Genomic DNA, 18660 nt, shown 5'->3' on the forward strand with positions numbered 1-18660 from the left:
TTTAGACAGATGCCCACAGGGGTCCTTAGTTGAAAAGTGTAGGAAGCATTATTTTTTGTAAATATACCCAGACAGATGAAGAAAGACAAGCAATGCTGTACCCTTAAAAAAGTACTGAATTCTTTTCCTTGATCCTCTCAAAACTCCCATTACTAACCACTTAGGGGATGCAGATCTCAATTTGATAGGAAAGGATATGGAGGTAAAACGTCAGTACACTTTTAAAATTTTTTAGTTGAATACAGATACACAGTGAACAAAGGTGCATATCCTAATTATTTGGTATCCTTGACTAAAAATATGGAAACAAACACAAAGCAATAATTTCCTGTCTGAAGAACAAATTGTTCTTTCTTTGTACAGGGGTGAGATGTAAATAATGTCACTGAGTGGAAATTATCAGCAATAGTGAAATTATGAGACTTGTCAGCTGAAAAAAAGGCACAATGTGAAAGTCGTGAGTTAAGTTTTATTTGGGTCCAGACTGGGAGAAAGCATCTCAGATAGCCCTGAGGAAATGCTCCAAAGAGGTAAGAGGGAAGGTCCTGTATATATGATTCTGGTGATGGGAAAACATACAACCAGGCACACATTTTGGCAGAGGGTGCTGCTAGTCATAAGGAGCAGAAGTCTCCATTAATGATCTCAGTAGTTTTCTACATATGAGAAGATGCAAGAAATTGGCTCATAAAACCTTCTCTTGACAATATCTACCTGAAGTCCTGTTTTGCCAGTTTCTCCCAGGGCACAGAGTGCCTCAATCCTGATCTCTGCCCTGAACTCCTTTCAGGGTGTGTTGAAGGTCAGTGACTGCAGTGTCTGGTGACTTCATTCTTTTAGAACCAGATGGCAAGTGGCAATTTTTAGTTGGCAAACTATATTTAGATAGCAAACTAGGTAAATCTCTTTTCTCAAAAATATGAATAAGTGGCAACCTATTTTTTGAGGCTTGAATACATTCAAGTTAAACTTAAAGGGCCTTAACTTATTTTCTCAGATGACAAATATTTCTGAAGAACTTTCTAGGGTCTATCAATAGATATGTGGCATGCAGTGCAGCAAGATAAAGTGCAAAGAAAAACAGAAAAAAGTATGCATTAACTGTACAAAAATTTATTAGGTACACTTATATGAGAAGTTCTGTTTATGAAGTTTCAAATCAACAAGAGACTTCTGAATCAAATAATAATCTCGTAATCAGGTCTACCAAAGAATTCAGTCTTTTGTTGAACAGACAACACATCAGGTATTGAATTAGATTAAAACTTTTTTTTAAACTTATGCATATCTTAGCACTCACTGGGCGAAGTTGACTTTTTGAGGCAGAATATACTTTTTGTTGTTATTAAACGATGAAATATTATGAACTACACATAATGGAACTGCAGACAGGAAAAATACTTTGAAGGGTAGTAGGTCTTTTGCTATGATATTAAAATTTCTTGGCTTCATACACATATGTTGTTAGCTTTACGTAATTTGAATCCATGAACTCTGAAAGAAACTTCCATTACCTCTGGAAGAATAACTTTTAGGTATCCTACACAAAGGCAGAATTTGATAGTCAGTCAGAAATTCAGCCTGCTTTCGGGGGAGAAAATCAGGGATACAGAGGTAGTAAGCTCATGCTTGCCCCAGGTATGCTATACTTCTCTACCCTCTTAACTATATTTTTGAGTTAATACAGATTTCTGTGAGAAGTATCAATTACCTGAAGTTTAAAAAGTAAATGTTCTTAACTCCTTGCCATCCCACTGCTCACACTGTATTTCTTAGAAATACAACTTTTATTTTAATTTCACCATTAGCAAATGACAATTTTCTCATACAATTTTAAGTCCACAGATAAAGCTGAAGTCCTTTCTAAACATAACCCAATTTCTCTTTCTTTTCTGAAGGTTTTTAGTATGATAGACATCCTTCCAGACATTTTTCAAGCATGTACATGTGTGTGTAGGGTGTGTGTGTGTGTGTGTGTGTAATTTCATAGATATTATTTTCTGTGAAACTGTTCTGCAACTTGTTTTCACTTAGTGTGTCTTAAAGAGCTTTTGAAGACAGTAAATACATAGCTTTTGCTTTCTCATTAAAAAACGTGATTATATTCCATAATAAGGATGTATCAGTTATGCACCCATATTTTTACCTGTATTTTTACTGATGGATATTTTAGGCTGATTATATTTCTCAATACTGTATTAAACAATACTGCAATGAACATCCTTGTGCACACACAAGAATGGTTTCGTGGAATAGATTTATTGCTGTGCTTTTCTAAGGAAACAATTTCCTATATAATAAAATTCTCAGCTTGATTCTATACATACTTCTCTTCCATAAGGATTTTCAGCAAATACACAAGATAGTTTCCGTCTATCTTTCAAATTGTTCCTACAACTGGCTGAACTGAAATACTAAATGATGGACCACAGGCTTTAACTTTAGAAGCAACCTCTTCATCTTTCTTTCTCTTCTCCTATGGGGACAACTAGAAATAACCTCTGATTAATCACAAATCACAAGGCTAACGCATGCAAGGAAGACACAATAAGAGGAAGTAAAAATAACAGGAATAAGCTGTTTCCCTTTTTTATTTGTTTTAGTTTCAGGCTGAAAAATGCAGTGAAATTCCCCACTGCTGTAATCTTTTCTGAAGCTTTCCCCAACTACTAGACAACTGTGTCTTCTCTAAATAGGTAGCATTTTACAAACTGAATCTGCCTTTCTTTCCTCAAAGATGTAAGAAAAACAGCCCACTGGAAGATGTCAGTTAAATGATAAATGTGCTTATTTTTCTGGTACCGTTATGCTTAAATATCCTAAATGCCACAATGTATAATATAAATGATGACGTGATTAAAAAGCTATATCTTTTTTACTTTTTTCTTAGAAAATAGCAAATAGTTGATATCAGACAATGATAAATATACATATATATGCTTTTTCAGATTCTTTTCCATGATAGGTTATTATGAGATACTGAACACAGTTCCCAGTGCTATACAATAGGTCCTTGTTTATTCTTTATGTTTATCTATTTCATACACAATATTGTATATCTGATAATCCCCAATTCCCAATTTATCATTTCCTCCTTCCTCTTTCATAAGCATAAATTTATTTTCTATGTCTATGAGTCTATTTCTATTTTGTAAATAAGTTCATTTGTATCATTTTGATGTCTATTTCCTGTGATATGACATACTAAAATGCAATTTAAATGATTTAACTGCTTTTGTTACTCCTAGGAAAGAGGTAATGATATTCTGTCAGAAGGTAAAAAAATGTACATATTGTTTTTTCCTGTTTGATAAAAGTATCATAAGAAACCAGTAAACTATTAAAACTATTAAAGTCAAAGGATAAAAGTTGCTTTAAAGGACAGCAGTTCATTAAAGTAGCAGAGGGTTTTTTTTTTTTTTTTGGTTTGTTTCTCTTGTGCAAATGTTTATGATTTGATTTTTAAATTAAAATTAACTTTTGCCACTGGGGAAAATAATTTGATTACTAAACTCTACTGCATAAAATTTGAAGTTAGAGAATTCTAGTTTCTAAGATGCCATGTGAGTGAAAGTTGTTCAGTCATGTCTGACTCTTTGTAATCCCATGGAATTCTCCAGGCCAGAATACTGGAGTGGGTAGCCTTTCCCTTCTCCAGGGGATCTTCCCAACCCAGGGATCAAACCCAGGTTTCCCGCATTGCAGGTGGATTCTTTACCAGATGAGCCACAAGGGAAGCCCAAGAATACTAGAGTGGGTAGCCTATCCCTTCTCCAGGGGATCTTCCTGACCCAGGAATCGAACCAGGGTCTCCTGCATTGCAGGTGGATTCTTGACCAACTGAACTATCAGGGAAGCCCAGAAGAGCCATAGGATAAAGCTAAAAAAGCTACTCCACATCAATCTACTTGATTTAAGAGAAACTCAGTAAGAAAGGGGATGAAATTCTTTTTCAGACAATATTTCAGAAACATAGCAAGGACATGAAAAAAAAAAAGTGAAATGAAGTTGCTCAGTCGTGTCCGATTCTTTGCGACCCTATGGACGGTAGCCTACTACGTTCCTCCGTCCATGGGATTTTCCAGGCAGGAGTACTGGAGTGGGATGCCATTTCCTTGTCCAGAGGATCTTCCTGACCCAGAGATCAAACCCAGGTCTCCCGCACTGTAGGCAGACGCTTTACTGTCTGAGCCACCAGGGAAGTAGTTCTCGGCCTGTGGGTGGAAGCAGCAAGTGCCTGGGCCCCAGCCATGCCACCTTGTTACAATGCCAGCATGGTTAAGATGGCATACACCTTGCAGCCCTCCTCTGTGTTAAGTAGTGGCCTGCCCAGATAGGCACAAACTCAAGACACTTCTAAGAGCCTATTGCCTGTTAAGTCCAAAGAAGCTGATGCTTCCAGAACTCGTTCAGGAGGTTCAGAGAATGATGTTAGAAAAATCATCAGACCAAGACACGAGAATGGGCAGGTGAAAGCTACAGACACTGCCACCAGGAGGAACATCAGCAAGAGCCACAAATCACACAGTAAACTGAAATCAGAGGAAGAGCTCAAGGATAAGAACCAGCTCTTAAAGGCCATCAACCAGCAGTTGCACCAGAAGTTGACTGAAACTCAGGGAGAACTGAAGGACCTGACCCAGAAGGTGGAGCTAATGGAGAAGTTTTAGAACAACTGTTGGGCAGTTTTGGAGGGCAAGGGCCTCAACCCAGGCAGTGAGACCCTGGTATCATACATACCTAGACTCCACTACGGATCACATGGACTCTACATAGCTGTTAGAAACTTTGCAAGATGAGCTGAAGCTTTTTAATGAAACAGCCAGAAAACAGATAGGAGGAGTTGCAGGTCTTAAAGGTAAGGCTGAAGATGAAAGAAGACGAGAGGGCCCAGTTCAAAGAACAACAGACCTTATATAAGTCAAGTAAATGATTTTACAACAGCGCTTGAGGAAATGGAGCAGCTATTAGAAATATGATAAAAAGCAGGTGGCCACATGGCTCTCTCTTGGGGATAAACTTTCAGAATAAGTCCCTTAGAACATCTGCTTCTTGGCCATCATCTTTTTAGGACTCACCATCCTCAGAATGAAAGCAGTTTCTGCAGTATGATTAAGGACAGTATGTGCTGGCACGGCAGTTCCTCCTTCAAGCAAGTGTTCTTAGCCTTCAAATTGGCCAGCTCTCCTGAACCTCACAGTATGTATTTGAGGCCTAAGAAGAGATGGGGCCAGGAAGCTTGCATCAATCTTCTAGACAACAAAGTGGCAGAGCACTAGAATCAGGAGATGAAATGGCCACAGCCAGAGAAAGGTCATATTCAGATGTGCAGGAGCAAACAGTGGAGGACAGGTGCTCCACAGGAGACACCACTGAGGAACTACGCAGCCCCCTCCAAACTTGGAATACATTCTGTCCCATCCTGGTTGCGCTCTATAGTGAAAGTCGCCCAGTCGTGTCTGCCTCTTGCGACCCCATGGACTATATATATAGTCCATGGAATTCTCCAGGCCAGAATACTGGAGTGGGTAGCCTTTTCCTTCTCCAGGGGATCTTCCCAACCCAGGGATTGAACCCAGGTCTCCCACATTGCAGGTGGATTCTTCACCAACTGAGCCACAAGGGAAACCCAAGAATACTAGAGTGGGTAGTCTATCCCTTCTCCAGCAGACCTTCCCAACCCAGGAATTGAACTGGGGTCTCCTGCATTGCAGGTGGATTACTGACCAACTGAGGGAGGCCTGGGCTCTATAACCTCATTGTAAATTTATGAACTTGAAGTCATCTGAAATGGCTTAATAAATGGGATGAAGGTCTAATAGTAACATCTATGAAATAATACATGTTGGAGCTTTTAACCTAAAAACCAACCAACCAAAAACCCAAAAAACAGATACAGAGAAAGCACATGACAAAATCTATTCTAAGTCTCAGCAAACTAGAAACAGAAGGATATTTCCTCAACTTGATAAAGAACATCTATGAAAACCTACAGCTAGCATATTTAACGATGAAAGACTGTTTCCTCCCTAAGTTCAGAGACAAAACAAAGATATCCATACTACTTCTATTTAACTTTGTACTGGAGGTTCTAACCAATACAGTAAGGCAATAAATAGATGGAAATCAGATTAGAAAAAAATAAGTAAAATTGTCTTTATTTGCAAACATGATTATAGAAAATTCAATGAAATTTATAAAAAAGCTATTAGAACTAATACATGAGATTATTAAGGTTGCAGGATAAAGGATCAATATACAAAATCAATTTCATGTCTATATAATCAGAAATTAACATTAAAAAACAGTTATAATCATCATAAAACAATGAAATAGTGATAAATCTGACAAAAGATATTAAAGACCTATACAATGAGGACTATAAAGCACTGCTGAGTAAATGGAGAGAAATATCATGTTCATGGATTAGCAATTAGCTGATTCTAAAATTCATATGGAAATGCCAAGACCCATGCATAAGCAAAACAATGTTCAAAAAGAACAGAAGTTGGAGGATTAACATTACCTAATTTTAAGACTTACATAAAAGGCCACAGTAATCAAGAAAATATGGTACAGGCATCAAGGCAGACAAGTGGAGCAATGGAATAGAACAGAAAATCCAGAAATAAGCAAAAAAATATATGGAAAATGGATTGTGACAAAGAGGCCAAAGCCATCTACAAAGGAAGGATAGTCTTTTTAACAAATGAGGCTAGAACAATTGTCTATCCATCAGCAAAAAAATTTATTATTTGATCCATATATTTTACCATATAACAAAATGAAGCTGTATCATAGATCCAAGTGTAAAACTTAAACTATAAAATTATAGAAACACAAGAGAAAAAGTTTCTGACATCAGTTTAGGCAAAGATTTCTTATTTGACACTAAATATTAGTTATGTGATACTAAAAGCAAAATCTATGAAAGAAACATTGATAAAATGGACTTCATCAAAATGAAAAACTTCTGCTCTTCAAAAGATACAGTTAAGAGTATGAAATGATAAGCCACAGACAGGGAGAAAATATTTGCAAGGCATGTATCTATTAAAGTACTTGAATCCAGATATAGAAGGAATGTTCAAAATGCAGTAATGAAAAAAATCAACTCAATTTAAAAACGGGCAAAAGATTTGAACAAATATTTTATGGAAGAAAAACAACATAGACGGCAAATAAGCATGAAAAGATGCTCAACGTCATTAGTCAGCAGGGAAATTCAAATAAAACTGCAATGTCATATTATATACCTATCAGAAAGACTAAAACTAAAAGGACTGGCCATATCAAGTGCTGGTGAGGATGTGGAGCAAATGGAACTCTTATACATGCTGGTGGGAATGAAAATGGTAAAACTACTTTAGACAATTTGACTGTTTCTTAAAAAGTTAAACATACATCTACCATGTAACATAACCATTCTATTCCTAGGTATTCATCCAAAAGAAATATTAAGTGCATGTCCATACAAAGCCTTGTGTATGAATGTTCATAGGAACTTTATTTGCAATAGTCCAAAACTGGAAACAACGTAAATGTTCACTATCATGAACTGACACAACAAACTGTGGTACATACACACAATGGACACTATGCTGTGCTGTACTTAGTTGCTCAGTTGTGACCCCATGGACTGCAGCCCGCCAGGCTCCTCTGTCCACAGGGATTCTCCAGGCAAGAATACTGGAGTGGGTTGTCATGCCTTCCTCCAGCGGATCTTCTCAACTCAGGGATCGAACCTAGGTCTCCTGCACTGCAGGTGGATTCTTTACTGTCTAAGCCACCAGGGAAGCCCAAGAATACTGGAGTGAGTAGCCTATCCGTTCTCCAACGGATCTTCCTGACCCAGGAATCGAACTGGGGTCTCCTGCATTGCAGGCGGATTCTTTACCAGCTGAGCTACTGGGGAAGCCCACAAGCCCACAATGGACACTACTTGGTAATGAAAGGAATGAATTGTCAATACAACATCAACATAGATCTCAAGATAATTACATTGAGTCAAAGAACCAGGCCAAATGAAAGATTATATCCTGTATGATTATTCCACCATAAAATTCCAGAAAATGTAAACTAACCTCTAGAGGATTGGTGCTTTTGAGGTGGGGGTTATGGGGAGGAGTTGGGAAGGTTAAGGGATTGCAAAGGGGCATGAGGAAAATTTGAGAGATGATGGATATGTACACTATCTTGATGGTAGTAAAGGTTTCATGGGGGATACATATATGAAAACATCAATTTATATACATTAAATATATGCATGTCAATTTTATCTCAATAAAGCAAATAAAAAGCCAAAATATAACAAATATGTCAAATCAATCAGTAGAGAAATAAGCAAAGAAATCAATGGAAAAAAATCAATTTGAAAAATGTTCCCACACTGTCTCTGTATTTCCTGTTTTCATTATAAAGGCAGAGAGAAGGGAATGCAATGTAACATCTGTTCCATGCCCCACAGTACACCCTTAACCCTTGCCAACTGTCTCAAAATACACGTGTTAGGTTGTGAGGGTGGGGGTGGATCAGCTCAAAACCATCAATTCCCATAAGAAAAACAAGCTACAGTACAAGCCCTTCTGATAACAAAGATTTTAATTTAAAATGTTCATCTTTCTTATGCTGTCTTATGAAGGACAGGATGCTATCAGTATATCTTGCTTTATGGAATGTATCTTTGTTCCTAAATAGATGAACTTTAAAACTTATGTTCTAATAATAATAACTAACAGTAAATGAGCACTGAGCACCTTGATTACCATTTGCTGTCTCATTTAATCCTTGAGATAACTGTGCCATTTTATTGATACAGGTTAACAGGGTAAGTAAATGGTCTAAGATCATACAGTTAAATGGCAGAACTCAAACTTATGTCTGTCTAATATGAAAGCTCATGCTCTTAACAGCTACACTTAACTGAAGGTTCTAGTTGATAATTTAGTAGAATGCCTAATAATTACACCTTTATGCCTCTTTTTTGAAAGCTAGGATTTCATATATGCACATTATTCAGAGTAGGAATAAGAAGTATTAGCTATATAAATTCCAACTATATAAAACACATAAAAAATGTGTTTTTTGGGGGGCCAGTTGCCATGGCCCCAGATGGCAACTGATTCTCTTCTAAAACACATTTCATAGTAAAGGTTATGAATGTACATCTAAAAACCTCATAATTCAATTCCCTGAATAAAGTTCTGCTTGATTCTTAATACCCCAGTTCTTATATGGGCAGCAACTGGACTTCTCTCAGTTATAAGCTTATGTTCCTGTGATCTTTTAGCAAAGATTTAAATTACCTACTCCAATTCTAAAATCTCTTCCTAAAAATCAGTTATCAAAATGGGATCATTTTTGGTCAAAGAACTGTTACGTCCAGGCTTATGAGTGACAAAGAATGCTTCAACTTTGAGTACATTTAAATATATTCACAGATCCGTTATCATGTGAGTATATATCTGATTTTGTTTTCAATGCAAACACACTTGACAAGCTTACTAGTACAGGACAATGTCTGTTTTTTGCCAAATTCAATTTTACTTTCCTCATCTCAGACCAGCCTTCATAATAATCTGCTTCCAAAAAAAGCACAAGGCCATGACCAAAAGCAGATGGCACACTCCACTTACAGTGAACGTGTACTTGTGATTTTCCTAGGCCACAGCACCTTCCATGACAGCTTGTGTCTGTTCTATATTTTTGGCACTGCCATAAGATCCTTATTATTATTTTAAGAATATTTTTGGGAAAAGTAAATAATTTATTGTTAACACAGACATATATGTAACATCAATTTTTTTATTTCTAACTCTGGCAGTTTAAAAAACTCCCAATAGTTAAATATTACAGCCTCAAACTCTTAAATATATTTCTAACCTTGTCCTGCCTACAACATTTTTGTCTGTACATTTTCTCGCATAGGGAATTCTGCAATGGCTTTTGGCCAAAACCAACAAAGTTATATCCTAGACATTAGAAGAGTTATACCTGTTTTATGACTGAGGCATCAGTGGAAAGGAATTCAAGACTCTTTAAGCTTATTCTATGTGAAAGTTGTAATACTTCACCATTTATTATTGCAAAAGCAATTTAAAGAATGCTTTAAAATAAAATGATACTAATCAGGGTAGATTCTACTTAATCATAGCTAAGGGTGTCTTTGCATCAGATCTGAGACACATAGATATAATATACACAACATGGAAGGTTCAAACTATTTAACTTTTATTGACAGTCAAATCTGTTTTCCAAATTTTAAAAATGAGTGTTCCCTCTTCTTTTTCTAGAGTAATCAGACCCTGTTGGGAGGCTTTTTCTAGATTTTCTTAGAATTAATGAACTGAGCTTCTCCTGCTGAACTGTGTGGTTCCAATCCAACCTCTCCTGGACAGTTAATGAGCTATGTCATCTGCTTTCACTGTGGAAGGGATTCCCATAGTGTTCTCATTCATGTAAATGAAGTGGTCAAATCAAAGGGAGAGACTTTCATTAAGAAGGCTTTTCTCTGACGTAATGCCTTCTAAAACAGAAAATCATTTTATATAAAGTTCATTTAGGATCAAATATGGTATAAATGGCCTCTAACAATTATTCTTCAAATACTGAAGAGCTGAATATTACATTATTTTCTATTGAATTCCTTGGTTCTATGCCAAACATGTCTTGGCTGCAACAGAAGAGTGAGGAGGCTTTTATATTTTGGGGAGAAAAAGAACTATGAAGGCTCTACAAGGGTGTATTTACAATCTGAAACTGCAGAAATTCTGGAAAATGAATGAAGCTCTTTTACAATTATAACTTTATAGGTAGGATTTACTTACAAACTACAGGAACTTTTATAATACATCCCTATATAAATCTAACCCTTGCCAATGGGACTTACTATTTATTTAACAGCAACAGTGAACCATATGGTTTTGTTCAGACATGCAAGGTTAAAGAATAGATTTTATATCCAGGAAAAATCTCCCTTAAAGGTAAAGAGAAAAAAAAAAAAGGCAAAACAAAAAACTTTAAAACATAAAGGAAAAACCAATCATAGCTATTTAAGAACAAAGACCAAAACCTTTTCACCCAGCTAAGCATCAATTAAGACAGAATACTAAATTGAAGAAAATTAGCAAGCTGTCATATTAGTTCAAGAACAGCAACAGTGTTTGTTGCTAAGCAAGAGCTATACAGAAAGAATGCAGTAAAATCTTGACATATTACAGAACCAACAACAACAACAACAAAAGCCCAAACAAAAAATCACTCCACAAATAAAACAAGATTTCATTTTCAGAATCTGATATGGCAGTTGCTTTTCTCAAAAGGCTGAAACAATTTTGACCCCCCCGCTGCTACTTTGTCTAACAATAGACTGTTCAAAGATATATCACTTCTGGTGAAGCTATTCATTTCACCTAAACCTCATATAGTTTAAATCTTAGAAGAGAACTTTACCACCTACAGGCTGTATGCACAGACTAAATACAACACTTGTGCCTGATTCTGAATGGTATCTTATTTCAAAATGCTCTCTTAACTACAGCTCTTGCTTCTCAAGCTGCGCTTTCAACTTGTCAGAAGCTGCCTACAGTAACTAAAATTGGATTCACACAAAAAAAAATAATTTTATTTTAGGAAAACATATGCCGTAAGCACCTTAGCATCTGTTAACATTAAAACCAGAAGGCAGTATGTTACATAGGGCAGGCTGTAAATTTAATAATTTACAACATTCATTTTGAAATATTACAGCAATCTTTTAAAACAATGGCATACATTTACTCTGTTCAACGAATATCCATTGAGAATCTATATGCCAGGTGCTGAGGATATAAGGATTAGCAAAACAATCATAAAGCTCCACAGGTTTTTAAAGCTAGAAAGCAAAGAGGTCATCTTCCAATTTTTCTATTAGAGGAAGCCATTCCTCAACCCCTATCCCAATTAGGAGAGGGCTGAGGCCCACAAGTTTTTGTGTCAGTCAGTTGCGATATGTATGGGAAACTTCTTCCTGGAATCCCAGCGCAGACAGGCACAGATCCTCAGGTGAGCCTTTTTTAAACGTTGCCAAACTACTGTAGTTTCCAAATTCTGATTGCTATTTATAATAATGCTGCTCTTGGAAAACGCTTTCTGAGTTCTAAGAGGGCATGAGCAAAGCACTTTCTGGTTCAGCCTAGGCAGTGCAACCCTTCCAGGTCTAAGCTGGTAATTCCTATGGAGAGGAGAGCCAGAAGTCTCAGATGAGAACAAGAGAAGGAAGCAGGAAAAACAACTCACTTTAGGAGTAAGGATAGGGAATGAGCTCAAACTTTCTTCAACCTTCTTTTTCTTTTCTCTTCACTGATCAGATAAATATGTGATAATAAACGGGAAGGTGTCCTAGGTGTAATCAGTTTAGGATGGGGTTATGAGAAACAGTTTTCAGGGACGTACAGGGAAAGGACGAGAAATCCCCAAGAGTGACAAAAGGGGAAGACCTGTGGATGTGGCAGAAATGAGTCACCAGCCAGAGTAAACATTTATTTGTAATATATGTTGGCGGGGGAGGCACTGAAAAGTTAGCCTGTTGAGGGCACACTGGAAACATCCATTCAGATGATTAGCAACCACTGACTGTTTCTTGGATATGGGGTATATGATATGTGCTGAGAGAATACAAATAAAGGGAAAAGAAGAAATGAATCCTACATCATTGGAGTACTTATAATGCCATGCAAATTACAGTGTTACATAGAAATACTAGTTATTAATCATTTATTCTTATTACAGACAAGGAAGCTTTGTTTCAGACAGACTGAATGACTTGACCAAGGTCACACAGTCATGCTTAGTGGCAGAACAGGCAGACTCGAGCAATGAACTTTATATTTGACTAGGCATGTGTCAAAGCCATAAACATGTGATCTTCAGGGACGCCATGTAAACTAAGACTGAAGTAAGTGGGGAAAGGAAAATAAGCCAGACTCCACCCCCCCAATCAGAAGGCAACTGCCTCATGTACTTTGGAGAAATTAAACCACTGGAAATCACTCATCACACATTACAAAGCTACATAAAAAAAAAAAAAAGGAAGAAAAAGAAAAAAGCAATAGCTTTCAGCAGAGACTATGCTTTTTTCAGCATGCCCAAGTCTCATCTTTGGCCACTTCTCTCCTTTCGGGTGTATCATCTTCCTATTACTCAAACAGATACCCTTAAGGTCTTTTCTTTCCCTTTCCAAATCTGATTTCAGGACAGATTAGAAAACATCCTTCCCAAGGTGTAGAAGATTCATGACACTTTAAAGAAGTTATGCCCTTATATTGTTTTTTAAATTAGACTTTATTTTTTAGATTAATTTTGGGTTCACAGCAAAATTGAATAGAAAGTAGATTTCCTATAACCATCTCCTCCCCATTCCTGGGTATTTTAATAGATATCAAATACTGAAACAAAAGTAAGAATTTTTAATCTGGGGTCTAGGGAAATCTATTCATAGTCTTAATGGAGTCCTTGATCTATCAGATATTATATCCTGAATTATGGAATATGGTTGTATGCAGATTTTTAAGAAAGTAGGTTTCATCAGGTTCTCGAGGGGTTGGCATTCAGAAACAGCTAAAGGCACTAAGGTAAAGAATAAAGTTCAAGTCCAGACATCAGGTAGGGAGACTAAAGGAATTATTTGGAAGCACAAAGGCTTTATCAGAGTCCCCAAATCATATATGGGTGGCTGCTATAGCAAGTATCAATGTGTATATACCAAGGCTTCTTAACTTCAACTAGGACTATAGAAATATCCTAGTTAAGCAAAGAAATGGCTTTCAAACATATGATGGCCACTCTCTCTTTTTTAAAAAACATACCTTTAAAGCTTCTATAACGAGGTCCCTTGCTTCAAGCTCTCCTTCAAGAATACTGAATAGTGTTAGGAGTTCTGGCTTGCTGAGTTTTTCCAGATTCATCCTGAAAGCCTGAAACAAGGACAATAATCAGATAATCTCCAGAAGACAGAGGTAATCCGATACTATTTAAGAAAAAATAAAGTGAGATAAGAGCAAGAATTACAGTAGAAAATACTTTTAAGAAAGGAAATGGTTAACTAGGAATAAAACTACCATATGACTCAGAAATCCCACTACTGGGCATATACCCTGAGAAAACCGTAACTGAAAATGACACATGTACCCAATGTTCGTTGCAGCACTATTTATAATAGCTAGGACATGGAAGCAGCCTCGATGTCTACTGACAGATGAGTGGGTAAAGAAGCTGTGGAACATATATACAATGAAATATTACTCAGCTATAAAAAGAAACACATGTGAGTCAGTTCTAATGAGGTAGATGAACCTAGAGCCCATTTATACAGAGAGAACTAAGTCAGAAAGAGAAAAACAAGTATCACAAATTAAGGCACATACATGGAATCTAGAAAGACGGTACTGATGAGCTTATTCGCAGGGCAGTGATGGAGACAGACACAGAGAAGAGACTTGTGAACACAACGGCGGATGAAGAGGGTGGGGCACTGCCGTGTGTACAGCAGACAGCTGGTGGGGATTTGACGCAGGGAGCTCAACTCAGTGCTCAGTGACAACCTTGAGGGGTGCAACTGGGTAGGAGGTGGGAGGGAGGTTCAAGAGGGAGGAGACTTATGTATACCTATGGCTGATCCATGCTGATGTATGCAGAAACCAACACAATATTGTAAAGCAATTATCCTCCAATTAAAAATAAAATTTAAAAAAGAAAGGAAATGGTTGTAATTAAATGTAAAAGTAAGAATTTTCTGATGTTAATCATAAACTGAGCAGTAAACGAAAATAAAATTCATTTTAATTATTGACTTTATCACCATTTACAAAGATCAGGTTTTCATTATTTTTCCCTCCTGGCATATATTCAAACATCCTAGAAGGTCTCAGAAAGAATTGTTATCGTTCAGTTGCTAAGTTGTGTCTAGCTCTTTTGCGACTCCATGGACTACAACTTGCCAGAATTCTCTGAAACAATTAGTCACTAGTTTTATTCACTAGAAGTTCAGGCAAAATTTTGTAATAATGAATACTATTTCACTGGAAAACTGTTATACCATAAAAAGGTATTCTACTTTTCGATAACCAAACTCTAAAACTGTATATAAAACACTCTAGGATCCCTCTGAAATTGGCTGAAATCAATTTAAGCAAAGATAATGTATGGTGGGATGACAGGAGAAATTTTTCTTTTAAATTGTCTACTTTCACAGAGAGCATCTATCACAATATTTATATTTCATAGTAAAATAAGACTTAAGTGCAACCATGTACAAATGTACTTTTAAATGAGTGCTTAAAATATATTGTTTAAACATCTTAATTGGCCAGGCTGTTATAAACTGAATTTATTTGACTTAACAAGTTCACATTTCTAAGAAGTCTTGCATCTTTTAAAATACGTTAAATGGCAAATTGCATGGCACAGATTTAACCCTTTCCATAAGATTAATTTCTCACAAACCACACATAGATAAAAGTAGACTATGATACAATCTTTGAAGGCTCTTCTGACTATTGTGTATGGTAAGATACATTTTATAATTTATAAAGTAGAACAAAAACTGTTTTCCCTCTCCCATGCTCTACTTTTAAATTGCTACACTCATGTAGTTTTTTTTTTTTTCCAAAGTGAATCACAACATGACTAGTTCACGCACCCTCTAGTAACTCCCAATTTCTATGAGCACACAAAAGAGTCATTGATTCCTTTTAGAACTACTGCCTTTAAGGGAATGAGAGCATGTAGAAAATATATACTTCACTGTGTTGTTAGATATCCTTCCAGAACATGCTGTAGGAATCTTTTGCCACATGGTAAAATATGTTCAATGTAACTTCAGCTCTAACTGCTACATTTCTAATTGGTGAGGGTTAGCGACTAGTAAGTAATTCTCATGTAACTATTAGAGAGATACCTCACAACAGTTACTTTAAAAATAAAAACTAAAAAACAAACAAAAACCAAAACCCCCCAAACCCACAAACCTAATAAAGCTACACTTAAAGACAGTATGCTGGAAAAAATACATTACTTTGCAGTCAGATAGATGCTAGGTTGACATCTTCGTTGTGTGACTGGACAAGTGTTCTGAGTCCCAGTTTTCCTATCTGTTAAAGTGAAATGATATCTAACTCATAGGATTGCTGTAAAGATTGAGTTAATAAATACAAAACATCTTGCCAAGCTCCTGATACAAGGTGATCAATGCTTTAATTATTAGGAACTACTATCCTGAAAGAGGAGAGTGAAAAGTTGGCTTAAAGCTCAACATTCAGAAAATGAAGATCATGGCATCTGGTCCCATCACTTCATGGGAAATAGATGGGGAAACAGTGGAAACAGTGGCAGACTTTATTTTTTGGGACTCCAAAATCACTACAGATGGTGACTGCAGCCGTGAAATTAAAAGACGCTTACTTCTTGGAAGAAAAGTTATGACCAACCTAGATAGCATATTCAAAAGCAGAGACATTACTTTGTCAACAAAGGTCTGTCTAGTTAAGGCTATGGTTTTTCCAGTGGTCACGTATGGATGTGAGAGTTGGACTGTGAAGAAAGCTGAGCGCTGAAGAATTGATGCTTTTAAACTGTGGTGTTGGAGAAGACTCTTGAGAGTCCCTTGGACTGCAAGGAGATCCAACCAGTCCATTCTCAAGGAGATCAGCCCTGGGATTTCTTTGGAGGGAATGATGCTGAAGCTGAAACTCCAGTACTTTGGCCACCTCATGCAAAGAGTTGACTCATTGGAGAAGACTCTGATGCTGGGAGGGATTGGGGGCAGGAGGAAAAGGGGACGACAGAGGATGAGATGGCAGATGGCATCACAGACTCAATGGACGTGAGTTTGAGTGAACTCCGGGAGTTGGTGATGGACAGGGAGGCCTGGCGTGCTGCGATTCATGAGGTCGCAAAGAGTCGGACATGACTGAGCGACTAAACTGAACTGATCCTCTCTCATTTTCCAAAAGAATTCTGAGAAAGGCATTACCAAAACTGGGGACAGTCAAGATCAATTACTTTAGAAATAAGAGACTCTGGCTACCCTTTCGTAGTTGGGAACCACAGATAAAGAAGGATGATAGATAGCATGCTGGAGTGAAGAGTCGTGAGGAATTTAAACTACCATTTGAGTCACTTTTGTTTTTAGATGAAATCCTTCCCCCATTTCCTGATGGTTTCATGCTTTAACCTCTCTCAAGGATATTATAAAGCAAGGAATCATTTTATATCTTTTTCACCTCTCCCCTGACGTTAAGAGGAATAACGAGCACTTGGTAAAGGGAGTCTATAAATACTAACTGCACTAGTTGAGTAAATCAACTAGGAATGGAGCCAAAATGTATTTCCTTCAATATTTTTTTATTCCTTAAATATTCTCATTAAGAAATCTAAAACTGTGCTTAAAAAAAAAAAAGAAATCTAAAACTGTGGTTTAAGGAAGCAGTGTGATGAGTGAAGAATGTAGAATTTCAGTCTCAGCCCTGCTACTAACCAGCTATATGGCTTTGAGGAAAAAAAAAAAATTATCTAGCTGCTCTGGCACTGAGTTTCCTCACAGATGAACTCAAATACACTAGATAATCTCTAAAGTCCTTCATGGTTCCATTCGAAGCTTTCATGAGTAAAAATTAAGAATTATTTGTTAGAGAAGTCAAGGAAGAATTATAGGTAAATACACAAAAGGAACTGAAACAGACTATACCTAAATCAAAGTTTTTGATTTGTTGTGATAAATATACATCCTCAAAAAAGAGTAAAACTGAAACAATCTCTAGTCCCTTTAATTACTGGGTTGGCCAAAAAGTTCGTTTAGGATTTTCTCTAAGATATTATGGAAAAACCTGATTAAACTTTTGGCCAACCTGATATAAAGCAGGCTAGTCTAAGCAAGAAAAAATTCTGTTCTTTGTCAATGGCATAAAGAACAATATTCATGTTACATCTACATTTGGAATAACTTCTGCACACAAATTTTAATATCTGGAACATTTTGCTAATATGTACCAATCCTGGTGGCTCAGAGGTTAAAGCGTCTGCCTGCAGTGTGGTAGACCTGGGTTCGATCCCTGGGTCGGGAAGATCCCCTGGAGAAGGAAATGGCAACCCACTCCAGTATTCTTGCCTGGAGAATCCGATGGACAGAGGAGCCTGGTGGGCTGCAGTCCATGGGGTTGCAAAGAGTTGGACATGACTGAGCAACTTCACTTTCACCAATTATTTAGCTTGGTGTCTACAGGAAGTGATGGAGAAGGAAATGGCAACCCACTCCAGTGTTTTTGCTTGGAGAATCCCAGGGACAGGGGAGCCTGATGGGCTGCCGTCTATGGGGTCGCACAGAGTCGGACACAACTGAAGCGACTTAGCAGCAGCAGCTACAGAAATTGAATGTAATACAAATATGACACAAGAGAGAAAGAAGGGCCCCAGCTGTGTAATTCAACCCCAAGAGATCTGTTTTTGCATATTCCCACAACCATTCTTTGTAAATATTAAAATTTTCCAGGTTTTTTGCTGTCCTTTACATTTGAATCTAATTTCAATACACAACATACTGCAGTAACTTTTTGTTTCAAATATAAATGCATGATAGTAAAACTGCATTGAGTTTTAGCATGCTAGTGATATTCCTGGGGGTGGTAC

The 18660-nt window shown here is 37.0% G+C and overlaps 1 protein-coding gene across 1 annotated transcript in view; it reads right to left on the reverse strand.

The window, feature by feature from the left end:
- The window catches only part of CTTNBP2NL (CTTNBP2 N-terminal like), a 50138-nt gene that overhangs the window by 19491 nt on the left and 11987 nt on the right, over positions 1 to 18660 (reverse strand). Inside the window, exon 2 of the mRNA XM_052637433.1 lies at positions 13845 to 13952. Coding sequence (XP_052493393.1) covers positions 13845 to 13943 — 99 coding nt within the window. The 5' untranslated portion in view covers positions 13944 to 13952. The remainder of the gene's footprint in view (positions 1 to 13844; positions 13953 to 18660) is intronic.

The sequence above is a fragment of the Budorcas taxicolor genome, chromosome 3 (assembly GCF_023091745.1).
Source record: "Budorcas taxicolor isolate Tak-1 chromosome 3, Takin1.1, whole genome shotgun sequence".
In the NCBI taxonomy this organism is placed as follows: Eukaryota; Metazoa; Chordata; class Mammalia; order Artiodactyla; family Bovidae; genus Budorcas; species Budorcas taxicolor.